Here is a 14337-nt window from a genome sequence, read left to right as displayed (position 1 = left end):
TCCCCTTAGACGAAGAAAGACATACTGTATATTATTATTATTATTATAACTTTTATTATTATTATTATTATTATTATTATTATTATTATTATTATTATTCCTCCAATATTTATTTGGAGTAAAACTAGAAAACTATTTAAAGGAAAATATCGAAACTTGCGATCTTAATAGAGGAAATGTGAAGTTTTTCGCGGCGTATGAACAGTAACCCATAACGTAGACAAAACTAGACACGATGATTGTTCAAGTGTATATATAGTTACAAAGGTGAACTTTATAGTTTTCAATTGCTGTGAAATGAACAACTATCAGAGTTCACATGAGAACACACTAAAAGGTGTCTGTTTTTTATGTTGCAAATTTGCTCGAACAGTTTGTTTTAATTAAAGGTTGAAAACCACTAGGAGGCAATTTGAAATTATGCATAGCGCAGGAATTGAACTGTCGGGGTACTTTATAGTAAAGTTAATTCTCATGGAAACTTTCTACTAACAAAAGTTGAATCAGTATCTACACGAACTGTTTTAATAATATATATTTAAATATTGATTGCGAATGACCGGTAGTGCACATGTTTTGTTTCTCTTTCTATTTTGAATTAAACTATTTTTATCCAAAGTCATAATCTGTAGATAAAAAAGACACTTTTTGCAAGAATTATAAATCTTGGACCAACTGATGCAAAGTTGTCTCCAATATTGCTTCAATTATGGGAAGACATTTATGGTCGAATGTGAAAATTAATGGTGTTAGGTTTTCAAAACATTGGGATAATTTTTAAGCTAAAGATTCAATATACTATCAATTTTTGGTTCAAATAGATATAAGGATGACTGTATGGTCGCATCATCAAGTCAAATTGACCGTTGTTTTCAAACATATAGCAAACAATTGATAGTTTGCAAAGTCAATATTATTATGTTCTTCATATCATTTGAGACATTTTTAAATGTTATTTATTTATTTGTTAGCATTGAATGCATATACATGATGTATTTTTTAATACACATCTTTACACTTTTATATGTTCAGAATCGATAAATGCAACGGACATTGTTCCCCAGCTGTTGAAGATTAAGAATTCCTTTTGACCTACAAGACAATACCAGCTATACTGTTTAAACAAGTAGGAAATAATTTCCTTATCTTTCAAATGAAACTTCATTCTGTAAAATATGTATCTCCAAATTAAACTAGATTAACCAAAATTTACAAACAATAACTTACAATATAGATTTAGTTCATACTACTGGCTGGTAATCAAACCAAAGTATCTAACAACCAATAGAATATCAAGAAGAAAATTATTTTGGGTAATCAGTTATTAAAGTACAATAACAGAACACAAAACACAAAAGAAACACACAAAAAATATTGTTTTCCAGAACTAAATTCGGTGAAGAAGCTTTTCCAGTTACCTGAAAGGATAAGTAACACCAAACTAGTGTGTTGATACCAAAACTTTATCAACATTACGCTTAAGAACAATGCAGAGTAAATTCAGATTTCTTTTGTGGGGTGAAGGGAGACATAGTAACATATCCTTATCAGATTTGGGGTCCGTCGGAAGCATTGCTATCTTTTCACTGATATCGGTTGTCGGAAATTACTGTATTTGCCAGTATTTCGTCCGACACATCACTTCTGACCAGAAATATGACAAATGCCTACAGTTACCATAGGAAAACGTTTTGAACTAGGGACAATGCACACAAAACATCTCCATTAAATACATATCTACCTAAAAATAATTTAAAACATGTGTTATTAATAACGCAATGTTATCTTGACCCTGCAAGTCATTCCAGCATTTGATGTCAGCAATTAAAGGGATACCTTATTTCATACTAGTTGGGCTTGTGTTTTATGCTTTGGTCAAAATTTGGGCAATGACAATAGCAACGCCGACTGCTTTGTTTGGACGTATCGTGTATTGAATCTGCATGTAAATGCATTTAATACCGTTAGCGCCCACTGGTACATTCGACTGATTCTCATCATCAGACACCTCTTTGGGTGAATCTTAAAGAAAAACGGGGCCAGAAGATAACGTCCCCTTTATTAATTAATTATATTCTACAAGGTATTGAACCACAAATGATTATTATATGTTTTACTTTCAAATGCTTATCTTTACCACGTAAGGGCGTTATATTATGAAGTGTACTTAGCATTTAAATTTGAAAGTAAATACCTACCGAATACACTTGAATCTTTAACTGGCGAACGTCCTGTTTGGGGAAACATCTCTTGCAGAATTGATCTGATCTTTGATACATCATCTTCTAATGAAGTGAAACGAACGCAATACATACACATATATAACAAACATAAATTTTGAATGATAAACCTTTAACTACCTGCTAAATAATGTAGTTGTGCAAAATAGTGCTAAAAGATTCACTGTGATCTATCGTCACATAAGATAGAAATACCGTGTTTTCTGCACCTTTCTTCGATAATTTACTCGGTATCCTTCATAAGAACCATTGTTTTCGACATTTATCATCCTTCTTGGTGTAGTAAAACAATTGTATTTATTGTGGTAAATCTTATTTGGAAGTAATAGTGAATCTGTAAAGTAATCGTGATATGTCATTTTATAGTCGTGCGTCTTGTCTTTCGCTACGGGCATTTAAAATCTTTGGTTTTAAGTCATGGCCAGTTTTGATGCTGACGATAACGACGATGACATCTTTGTTTGACCGTATAGTATATAGTGTCTGTATGTACATGCATTCCCTACCTTTGACATCCAGGGATTTATCTTTGCTTAAACGCTCCTTCACATCTTGTGCCAGTTGGGATATATCTAGAAGAAAACCAGGACATGAAGATCAGTATAGGATGCAAACCAACTATATATCCTTACGCTATGATACAATGAGCCTTTTCCTTAACAGTTAAGATGACAATAGTTTCCGCAGGGATAAAACAGTTTTGAACTGCTATTACTGAAAGAACTTCAACTATCTGAAAGGCCTGAAATTTTCATCAATTATTTCCTCAGTATCAAAACTTATACAATGTATTCAATATATGAGGAATTGGTAACTAGCTAGGATATATGTAACCCTATAGATGAAGAGACAAACTGTGTTGATCATAATTATTCTTATTAGTATTCATTCAAACTCGATAACTACTTTAAGGAAAATGAAACTTGCGATCTTTATAAACGAAAATATGAAGTTGTCCACAGAAGTTTTAACTCATAACGTAGGCAAAACTAAACACAATAAATGTTCAAATGTGTATAATGTTGTTATATGAGAACATTACAGTTTCAATTGCTGCGATGTGAACAACTTCGAGGATATAACGCTGCACCAATAGAAACTATAATACACATTATTGTGCTCGTCATTTGCGTATGAGTTTCACTTATATATATTAAACTTTCAAATTATTCCCGCGAATTGTTGTACTATAAATTAATCTTTGAAAAACAATAGACAGCAATGTTAACTATGCATAGTGAAGGATTTGAATTTGTGAGTACTTCCTGGTAAAGTTAATTTTCATGGAAACTGACTTACTTTAAACTGATTTTGTCTGAAGCATTGATAGAAACTATATGCAATTGTGTACAACATATTTATTTTAATTATTAGATGATTTATTTCAGAATGTTATCCAAATCCTGAATCAGTTACGACAAAAAAAACTTAGGCCATTGCTAGATAGCATTTTGAAGTGTGCAAGAATTATAGCTCTTGGACAAATTCCTGCAATAAAAAGCCAATTTTGATTCCGTTAAGGAAATAAATGAGTTGTAGAATGCTAATTGACGTTAAATTTTCAAACATTGATAATTAGGGGAATTAGTGTAGCTTTCATTCGCTTATTATTTTGAAATATTAAATAAATGCTTTGTTTGTGATGCAAATAGTTTAAAAGGAAGACGAACTCTTATGCATGGTTAATGAAAACACACTGATAAGAAAAGTGATACTGAATTGGTGTGGATTTTCAATGATGTGAAATTTACAAATATTATTCTTAAAGACTTTTTCAAATGTAAAGCAATTAATTGATTGTTCTCTAATCCAACATTTGTAAACAAACATCATAATAACGTATACTAGTACTTCCATAAACATCGACACATAAAGTAACGGATTTCGATTGCGATATAGACTTCCATAGATAACTTTATCATTTCGGTGCGTTAATACAAAATTCTCATTCAAATACAAGCTGTTTGTATATTCATTCAGTAAATGTAAAGAAGTTAGCGCATGTTTCATAAGATATTTGATATAATTCCGCTTTGTTAAATAAAACGTGCAATAATACTGCAACGTGTTTGCTTTGAACATAACTAAAGTTGTATTGTTAAATGTGCATTTATGCCATTTTTGCATGCATATATTGTGATAAGTATTGATCATTTCTTTCACAATTACTAATATGTTCAAGTTGCCATACACTGATGTATCTATACATTGTCGTCTTTTTAATAATATTTGAGTGAAGTATAAGACGACGAATAATCATTTATCGTATTACTCGGGCTAAATGAGAAAATTTACTATACAACTGATCCACAAAAACACGCTTTTCGACATAAACATACAAAATACAGACATAATTTGAACTCTTATTTGTCACAACACTAATGACAGGCCATTTATTTGCTATTGATGTGATGCATACAAGGGTAAGAAAGCATACGAATTCAAACAAATGTAGGACAATGATTCTCATTTATAATGCCATCGGTCTTAGTTTTGCTTGTTTGTAAATACATTGATGATATTTTCGCGTTAGAGAGCGGAAAATGGCACATTTGATCATCCTTTGACATTTCATCGACAACCGTGATAGGTTAATAGTAATTTAGGTTATGTAAAGAGTGTGTGTAATTTTCTTTTGATCGTCATTATAATATTAAAAAAATCGTTCTATACCTGGTGAGTATGAAATATTTTTTGTCCATGTTTTGTATATAAAAAGTAATGCTCAATGCCGATTATTAATAAAAGCAGTTTTGTTCTTCTTTTGAAAGCATTTTCTGTGTACAAAACTCAAATTTGTGTGTTAACGAATAAAAGATTAGTTCCACCTTATGCATTTATTAAAGAATTCTCATATTTATGATCGCCAAAAAGAAATTTTTAGGAAAATGAAGATATAAAAACGTGTTTCGTTTGGTTGCCTTTTGACTCTACATTGTTTTATTTGCAAAAGAAGTGCCAAGTGTTAAAAATGTACAAATGTTATTTTTTTGCGCTTATGATTAATCCACATTATTTCAGATTTCTTTAGTTGGGTGGCCTTAAATACGATAAGAGTCCGTATGCAATTTTTGTTTTGTCGGTATTTGGTCGTTCATGATTTTCAAAATTTTATCTCACCAAAAAAGAGACAAACGCCTTCGGCAATTTAGGTTTCGCAAAAGTCTTATCATAAAATTTAAAACTCATGACTGGGAAACACTATATTGTTTTCATATCATATATTGCGAACAGTCAGTAAGACAATTAACTTTAAACCACACTACAGGGACCAAAGTCAAAAAAATCCAATAAACAACATTGGTACAATGCACATACATCATCTAAACTAAATACGTATTTTCGTAGTTTTTTTTTCAGACATGTGTTATTAATGATGCTAGTTTTTTTACCTCGCAAAGCATTCCATCTTTTGATGTAAGGAATTAAAGGGTTACCAAAATTCCCAATATTGGGCTTGTGTTTTATTTTAATGTTTTGGCGCATACTACAACGACGCTAACCGCTATGTTTGGCCGTATAGTCTTTTGAACCTACATTGTAGGCTACAATTATATTCATTCCTTACCATCGTCGAACTTTTTTTTTCCATCTGCAATCAACTTCTGCATCTCATCGGATATCTCTGGGGATGGACCTGAAAGAGAATCGGGGCAAGAAGTTAACTTCACACATATTAAGTGTATATCTTTAAGGTTTTCAGGATTAACGCTATTTTCATCATTTACATATGATTATCTCTACTGCGCAAGGGCGTTTCAGCATGAGGGCTCAGCATTAAAGTTTGAAATGAAGTTCCTACCGAACTGGCTAGTAGCTTTTGATGTGTGAACCATGCAGTTAACGCTGATGATTATTCTTAATTGTTTTCTTCTTAGAAAATTGAACCGAACTGAATGGTTATTAACGAAAGCGTGTTTCTGTTTTTCTGAACGCGTGCGTCTTGACTCTGGCAACGTGCATTTTAATGTTTTGGGTTTTAACAGATGGACAGTTCTGGCAAAGGGTTACCAAAGTTCCCACTGGCTGAGCTTGTGTTTTATTTTATTGTTTTGGCGCTGACTGCAACGACGCTGACCGCTTTGTTTGACTCTATAGTTTTTTGAACGTGCGTTTGTATACATTCCTTACCATCGGGGTACTCTGATTGATGTGTAACCAACTTCTTTTCCTCAGCAGATTTCACCGGGGATAGAAAGAGAAGAGAAAGAGAACCGAAGCAAGAAGTTAACTTTAATTGTATATTTTTAAGATAATGAGCTATTAAGGATAATCATATGTTAATCATTTGCATATGATTATCTCGTTATATGTCTCTCTGTACGCGTGCGTCTTGACTCTTGCAACGTGCATTTTGGGTTTTAACTGATAGACAGTTCTGGCTCTGACGACAACGACGCTGACCACTTTGGCTGAACGTATATTATATGTTGACTGCATGTATATACACTCCTTACCATTGCTATCCAGGTTATCATCTCCGTGCAAACTCTGCTTCGCAATTCGTCCCAATTGAGATAAAACTAGAAGAGAACAAAGGCATGCAGCTAGAATCAATATAGGATGCAAATCAAAATATGTCTTAAAGTAATGATACAATGAGCCTTTTCTAAAACAATAAACATGTCAACGGTTGAATTGCTTCGCATGAATCTTTCAAAATGTTCAAAATGCCTGAATCTGTCATCAATTCAGTATTTGAGTATTTAAACATAATATACAATGCATTGAATATATAAAGAATAAGGTCTCCCTTTACACAAAGAAAGACATACTGTATATTATCATTATTATTATTATTATTATTATTATTATTATTATTATTATTATTCCTGCTGTTTCACCACTATTCACCCATAACGTAGACAAAACTAGACACGACAATTGTTTAAGTGTATATATAGTTTCAGAGAAGAACGTTTTTCCTTCCAGTTGAGTTCAGTCTTATGACTTGCACAAACTTTGGGGATATAACGCTGCAACAATGGAACCAAAAGTACACACTAAAAAATCAGTTTTATATGTTGCACGTTTGCTCTAACGGTTTGTTTTATTTGAACGTTGAACAGCATTAGGGGGCAATCTGAAATTTTGCATAGTGCAGGAATTGAATTGTTGGGGTACTTTCTGGTAAAGTTAACTTTCATGGAAACTTTGATTTTCTACTAACAAATCTTGCCTAAGAATGAATCAGTAGCTACACGATCTGATTTAAAAAATATATTTTAAATATTGTTAGCAAAGGTACGATAGTACACATGTTTTGTTTCTATTTCCATTTTCAATTAAATGTTTTCGTCTGAAGTTATCCCCATTTGCAATTTAATTTTCTTTAAACAATTTTTATCCAAAGTCAAAATTTGTAAATGAAAAAAAAGAAACCCTTTGATGCAAATTTTTCTCCAATGCGGCTTCAATAATGGGAAGACATTAATGGTCCAATGTGAAATGGTGATAGTCTTTCAATTGAGAGTCTTATTTAGCTATATATTTGAATTATAAAATATTATTACTTTTTGGGTCAAATAGATTTAGGGACAACTGTAGTATCGCTTTTGAATGAAAATGTTCCTTCTTCATATCATAAAATATTTCTAGATAAAATATATGTCTCTACCCAAACCTAAATCTTCCGGACCGCCCGGACTCCCGACTCCCTAATACACAACACGAATGAGTATAGATACTCTGAATATAGGTCAACACTGTCATAAACACTATTCACCATAGTATATATTTTGACAGACACATTAACTAACATACGCTTATTAAAGCTTTCATAGCTACTAAACGACATATTCCGTGTAAAAATAGCAGTTCTTTATACAAATGTTTAAAATGAACTGTCAAAAGTTCTATACTTCAACAGTTTACGTTCTTATCAATTGTTTTGAATGGTCACATTTCATTATGAACCATATGCTGTTGACAATATATAAGCTAATGATGTGCGCTTGTTAGTATTTTATTACCCATTAGTTCTGAATTAACATCGGTACTAATGTGACATTATATATATGTTATATTAAATCAATGTTAGTTTAATGAAATAAATTAACCTTTACACATTAAAAAGTTTATGTTGCTTTAACCATTTATACTTAACATTTTAGTCGCATTATTCGACAAATAAATCAGTAACACGTTTCATCAAGTGCAATTGATTGTAGTTTTTTTTAAATATATAGCAACTAATTGATAGTTTGCAAAGTCGATATATATGTGTTCTTCACGTCATAATGTTGTTTGTTTAATATTTAATAAACATATGTACACGTTTACATTTTAACGAGTCGATAAATGCAAAAAATTTGTTTCTGAGCTGTTGGAGATTAGGAATCCCTTTTTGTATAAGACAATACCAGCTGTACAGTTTAAACCGATCTGATATAGTTCCCTTATATTTCCCATAACACTTTGCTTATTTTTTCGCATTCACCCTATAACATTTATCTCTCTCGAAATAAAACTAGATTAATCACACTTTACAAACATCTACTTACCATATGGATTTAGTTCGCACTAATGACTTAACCATAAATGCTTTGCTAAGAAAACGACCAAATCAAACATTTTTGTGCCGATATGATGGGATCTAAAGTGGATATCACATGTTACTATTTTGAATTATCAAGATTATGATTTTCTTGAAATACTAACATTTCTTATGCTCATGAATTTTATTGCATCGTAGTAGAGTTACGCGCTTTGATATATTTTGCAAAAACATTTTACATTCACCATAATTATCTCAAAAGAGAGTACAATTTTTCAAGGTATTGACATGAAAACATATTTACCAGTCACAATACATATAAGGAGAAACGAGTGTCGTTGTGAGTATGTACAAATATGCGTGTCTTACTTTGTAATGAAGTGGGGGAACTGTTTTGTACCATAATGTTACTTAATGTGCAACAAATGGTGTGCGTAAATTGACATGTCTTTGTATTTTATCCACACGCTTCTTACTGCATGGTCAGGCTTTGATATCGGTCAATAGCACACAGTTCCCCCACTTCCTAACTTTGTTACAACACTTAGGGCAATTATTCCGATACACAAAATTGATCAGTTTTCTCGCGTTGTTTTGAAGTCATATAACAAACTGTTTCCGGTTACGGTCGGGTCGTTTTATTTAGAGAATAGACAAGAAAAAAAGCTGAAAGGTTTTCTTATTAAATGAAATTATTATTTTGACAATCAGGAAATAAATAATGAACGATTTGTGTAAATATAAGTAATGCAATGCGTGCTTAATATAGCTTATTGTTATAAACACTGTTTTGTATGTGAGATTGAAGTTTACGCGACACGAAATTTAATTGGATATATAAAAATGCCAACTCGTCTCAGATGGCAGAACAATACATCTCAAGGTCGCCATCATTTCATTTTGAACGCAATTTTTAATAATACTGTTTACATGAAAATGATACTTGAAATATAAGATATTCATAGTAAACAAGGTAGAGTTACATTTATATTTCATCATTAACTTTTGTCGACACAATCACGCATTATAGTGGCACACTTTTCAATACATAAATAATTTGATTTCAATTGACAATTCGAATGATGGTCAACCTTACCGAAGGAATACGCCTGCTGTTTCTTGTCCCGTGTCCATATGGTTGTCCGATAATGCCATGCTATAAAACAATATAATATGTTAATGTACGTTTGATACTCCTTCAAAAGGAGGATGTACATTATATTACAACACTACAGGACTTCCAATTGTCTAATATCAGTATTTAAAACATGTACGGCACAGGGCACAATAAATAAAGAAGTTTAGTTAGAGACACTGACATTCTTCAACGTTTGCCGAAGAATGTTTTATTAAAAACAAGGTAGTACTTTTAGCGGATTTTAAGAATTCTTGTATACATAAAAGTCATAGTTCATACTTAAACGAATTTAGTCCAAGGTAATGCGCCTTAAATAATAAAGACATGAATACTAGCCGACTAATAGCTTATTGCTGAAACTTAGATACATAGATTGGTAACTTTGAGGTGACTATCAATGCAATGTTCATGCAAATAAAAACGAATGTTTGGACACATTTTTCATTGACATCTATTTATATTATATATATATATGTCTATTGACATTTATTTAACTTAAAGTGAACTTGAATTTCAAAAATATAATGGATCGTCAAAACTTTATTACATCAAAGGTCATTTCATTAAGCTTTTCAATTATTAACATGCGCATTCAAAATCATACCAAGAAAGCCAATGAACGCGATCGCTAGAACAAGAAGAACTCCGAGGACAAGGTTTCCAATTACAGGAACATTGTCTGAAATACATATATAAAATAAGTCAACAAAAATAACGAAACGTATATTAAATGAAACTTCTTAAGGTGTTGGTACGCATTTATCTAAAATAAAAGAAAAAAGTCCTTTGCTAAAGAAAGAAAAACATAATGATGTACGAAAGTTTTCAATTTTAATATTTAACATGAGTAAGCTTATCGTCATGCTTTGTAAAATGCATAACCGTCATGAAACGGGCTTTTGGTTATATTCTTTTAGCAAACGGGTTACCAATTTTGTTTTTGTTTGTTTACAAGGTTTGAGAAGGTGTCTTAAAAGTATGATTGATGAAGAAGTCTTAAATCGTTACCACTAGTGATGGGCCGATCATCGCCGATAATCGATTATATCGGCAGACACCCTCTAGGCGATTGGCGATCTCATTATTCCCTTATCGAATAATCGAAAAAAAAGTTTGGTTGAATTAGTAAAATTCCAACTTTATATAGCGCAGTAATTTAGAGCTAAGAAAAGAAACCTGTATGCAAAAACAGGAAATATTTGATGAATGGAAATATTAGCCGTTTAATTCCGAAAATACGTGAGAAAAGGTTTGCTATATTAAAGTCCAATTACTCGTTATTTTTTATAGCTAATGCCATCCAAAACATATTTGTTTTGTCTTAGTTTTTTTTTCAATTTAATTCTCAAAACCGGTTCAAGTCATTGACAAATGACAAATCATATGTATTATACAGGATTAGACATAGTTGACCATCGCTTTCGGTTAATAATTGCCCTAGTGAAAAATAATTACCCTCGGACAATTATTATTCGCACTGGGGCAATTATCAACCAAACGCCAACGTCATCCATGTATTTTTGTTATAAATAAAAGTCAACTTAAAGTAACCTGACAATGAACTGTTCCCTTACTTGCCAGAAATAATACCTGTTTTCAGCCGAAGCATTAGTAATTAACTTTACTTAAAAACTAAGGTTTGATAATGTCCAATTACAGCCGATTATTCGGATAATCGATGGATCAGGGTCTCCACTAAATCTGTTATGAAAATCCAAGCCGATTGCCTACGTCTATTAAACACCAATGGACATGATATTTTTCTTCAAATGTGGTAGCTACGTTACTACCTTAACACCGTTGCTTTTAAAACGTAAACAAAAGCATTGTTGTCATAAAATGTTACCTAAATAATTAAGTTTGTACTTTTATCTTGTAAAAATAATCAAATTAAAATTTAGCAAAGGGATGGTAAAACTAAAATATATTCCGTAGAACTTAAAATGTATATAGACATTATCAAGACAACAAAAGGATGTTTTTGTACTTGCAGCAACTGCATGGGAAGGTATTAATTATAATACTCATAATACATTTTCTATGTGTTATAAAATATTAATGACAGCTATATAAGTATAAAAATATTTCGACATTTATTTTTACAATCAAAGCTAATTATCTTCTGTAAAAACACAAGGTTCTTAACAATCACATCCAATGTAAGCTTTTGCAGTCCAACCATTGCCTCATACATATTAGATCTAATAAAAATGTTTTTGTTCAACAACTGAATGCTGAAATTTGGCAATAATATGCATTCTTTGTGCATTTAACATACACCCTAATTCACAACAACGAAGAGGTAATGGCTTGATTATAAAGAGCAACGCTTACTTACATCATGTGCAGCCATTTAAAAAAATGAATGTTTAGCTTTTTTAATATATCCTGAATTTTAAGAAGAAGATGATGAAGAAGAAGAAAAACGTTTATTCATCGAAAAAGTATATAAAAACGATTTGATTGAAATAGGGCAATATGACCCCTGATCAAGCGAAAGCTAAAAATTGGAATCCTGTCTAAAACCTAGGACCTTCACATTGTCTGCTTGTTCTATATATTACTCGCCATATAGGATTTCTACAGCTGATAAAGTCATCTTTCTCTTTCGAAATTATTAACGTAAGATTTGGCTATATGATATCCATTTTCCAGACTTTGGAACTAACGTAAACAATGTATATTAACTTCTTAAAATTAAGTCGGGTAACTGCAATCAAGCCTATATCATTCGCGAAGGCTTGCTTACCTGCCTTGCCTGACATGACAGAGCTTCCCTAGTTTCTGTTCATTAATGACTTCCATACAAATGTATAATTAAGCTTATAAAATTTCCACAGATCCTCAACTGTCCAATTTTGTACAAAATGCTACCGAGCCACACCGAAACCAAACAGGTTTCTGGTCTAGAAGAGTGTACAGTGTTTAGTCCAGTGATCATGTGACTGATAATGCAAATAAAAGGAAAAAAATGCACAGAAATGATTTTTGCATATCTGTGTTGTATTATATCTGCCGTGTGTGGAAGAAAAGTATAGAAAATTCCAACTTTGCAAAATGTGATTTTTGGGTAAAATGTTAAAACTTGAATACAAACGTATGAATTCTTGGAATTTGTCTGCATAAAATTTGGAATTAGCTATAAAAAAAACTAAAATACCTCTAGTTGATAGAAATTATACAGCACCATAACAAACCTAATATTTAGGCACATTATATTTTGTAAAACTTGAAATTTGGGGTAAAACGTTTAAAAATTCTGTCTGAAAGAACCCCGAACCATATTATCTTATGCGCATAAGTATAAGCTGACCATTTCATAATTAAAACCGTATTTCATAAAAATAAAGTAATTTATTGTCCTCTACTCAATAGATTCTTTGTGAATTTTAAAACCAAGTAAATACATTTTGTTAAAAACTAGGTTATATTTATCCCATACATATGCACCGATTTACGACGTAATAGTTGTTTATCCTGATTTTCGTGTTCATTATTTGTAAGGTTTATAATAAGTATGTGATTAAAGAAAGTAAACGGATCACCATTTGGAATGACTACAAGAAATTAATACAAATATGTATGGAGCTTGATAAGCATTTGATGCGCTTAAGTAGGGACATTGTATTGTTGGCTTGACTTTTAATATCAAAAAAGAGATAAAATATAAGTAAACATTTATCCAAAAAGATATAAACTTGACTTTGGGGTAAAAGGTTTAGAAATGTAAACAAAAGTATGAATTTCTGGGATATGTCTATATCAAAATTAAAATCTTTATTAGATATTGTTCAGCTCCATAACATATCCAATGTGTAGACTCCTAATAAAATGTTTGTTGTGATTTTTGGGTAAAATTTTGAAAAATCTGAACAAAAGTAAGAATTTCTGGGATTTGTTTCCATCAAAATTTGATATAACAACAGAAATATCAGAAAAAAATATATTTAGTTGATAGTATACAGCACCAAACATATGTAATGTGTAGACACATCATCTGTTATGCAATAGGAATTTTGGGGCAAAATGTTAAAAAATGTAAACGAAATCTCTGTGTTCCTCCGAAACTTGATCAACACGTGGTAAGAATTGAAATCAATTTCTTGGTCTGGAAAATTAAAACATGATTTTTATTCAATTCGATGAATGGGAAAATCAATAAACAAAATTCTTTAAAAATGTATTCTGTTCAGACACTGGATTAACTCTGGTTGTATCTTTTGAAGCGACATACCTTCATTATCCGGTGAGATAGACATAAGAAGAACTGTTCAAAGATTTAAAGAGTAATGTAACTGGTTTTCAGAAGTAAACAAAATAAGAAGAGCTATCCAAAACGAGTGGAATATGTTTTTAAATTACCTCAATTTGTGAACAAAAAGCTTAACACGTGTTTAAATTTTAAGTACGGTCAAAATCACTTAGGCGATCTCCTCGATGAAGTCATTTATCATATGTACTGT

General features: G+C 31.4%; 1 protein-coding gene across 5 annotated transcripts in view; it reads right to left on the bottom strand.

Annotated features, from left to right (window-relative positions):
- LOC128238284 (uncharacterized) overlaps positions 1–14337 on the bottom strand; it is an 88435-nt gene that overhangs the window by 56350 nt on the left and 17748 nt on the right. For all 5 annotated transcript variants that reach the window (XM_052954027.1, XM_052954026.1, XM_052954029.1 and 2 more), the window contains exons 5-10: positions 10479–10553; positions 9833–9892; positions 6698–6763; positions 5809–5877; positions 2747–2812; positions 2199–2285 (exon numbers count right to left, since the gene is read on the bottom strand). In XM_052954027.1, the coding sequence (XP_052809987.1) occupies positions 2199–2285; positions 2747–2812; positions 5809–5877; positions 6698–6763; positions 9833–9892; positions 10479–10553 (423 nt within the window). The remainder of the gene's footprint in view (positions 1–2198; positions 2286–2746; positions 2813–5808; positions 5878–6697; positions 6764–9832; positions 9893–10478; positions 10554–14337) is intronic.

The sequence above is a fragment of the Mya arenaria genome, chromosome 6 (assembly GCF_026914265.1).
Source record: "Mya arenaria isolate MELC-2E11 chromosome 6, ASM2691426v1".
NCBI classification, from domain to species: Eukaryota; Metazoa; Mollusca; class Bivalvia; order Myida; family Myidae; genus Mya; species Mya arenaria.
The sequence above is the reverse complement of the archived record's forward strand: the minus strand, read 5'-3'. Positions and strand labels throughout refer to the sequence as shown.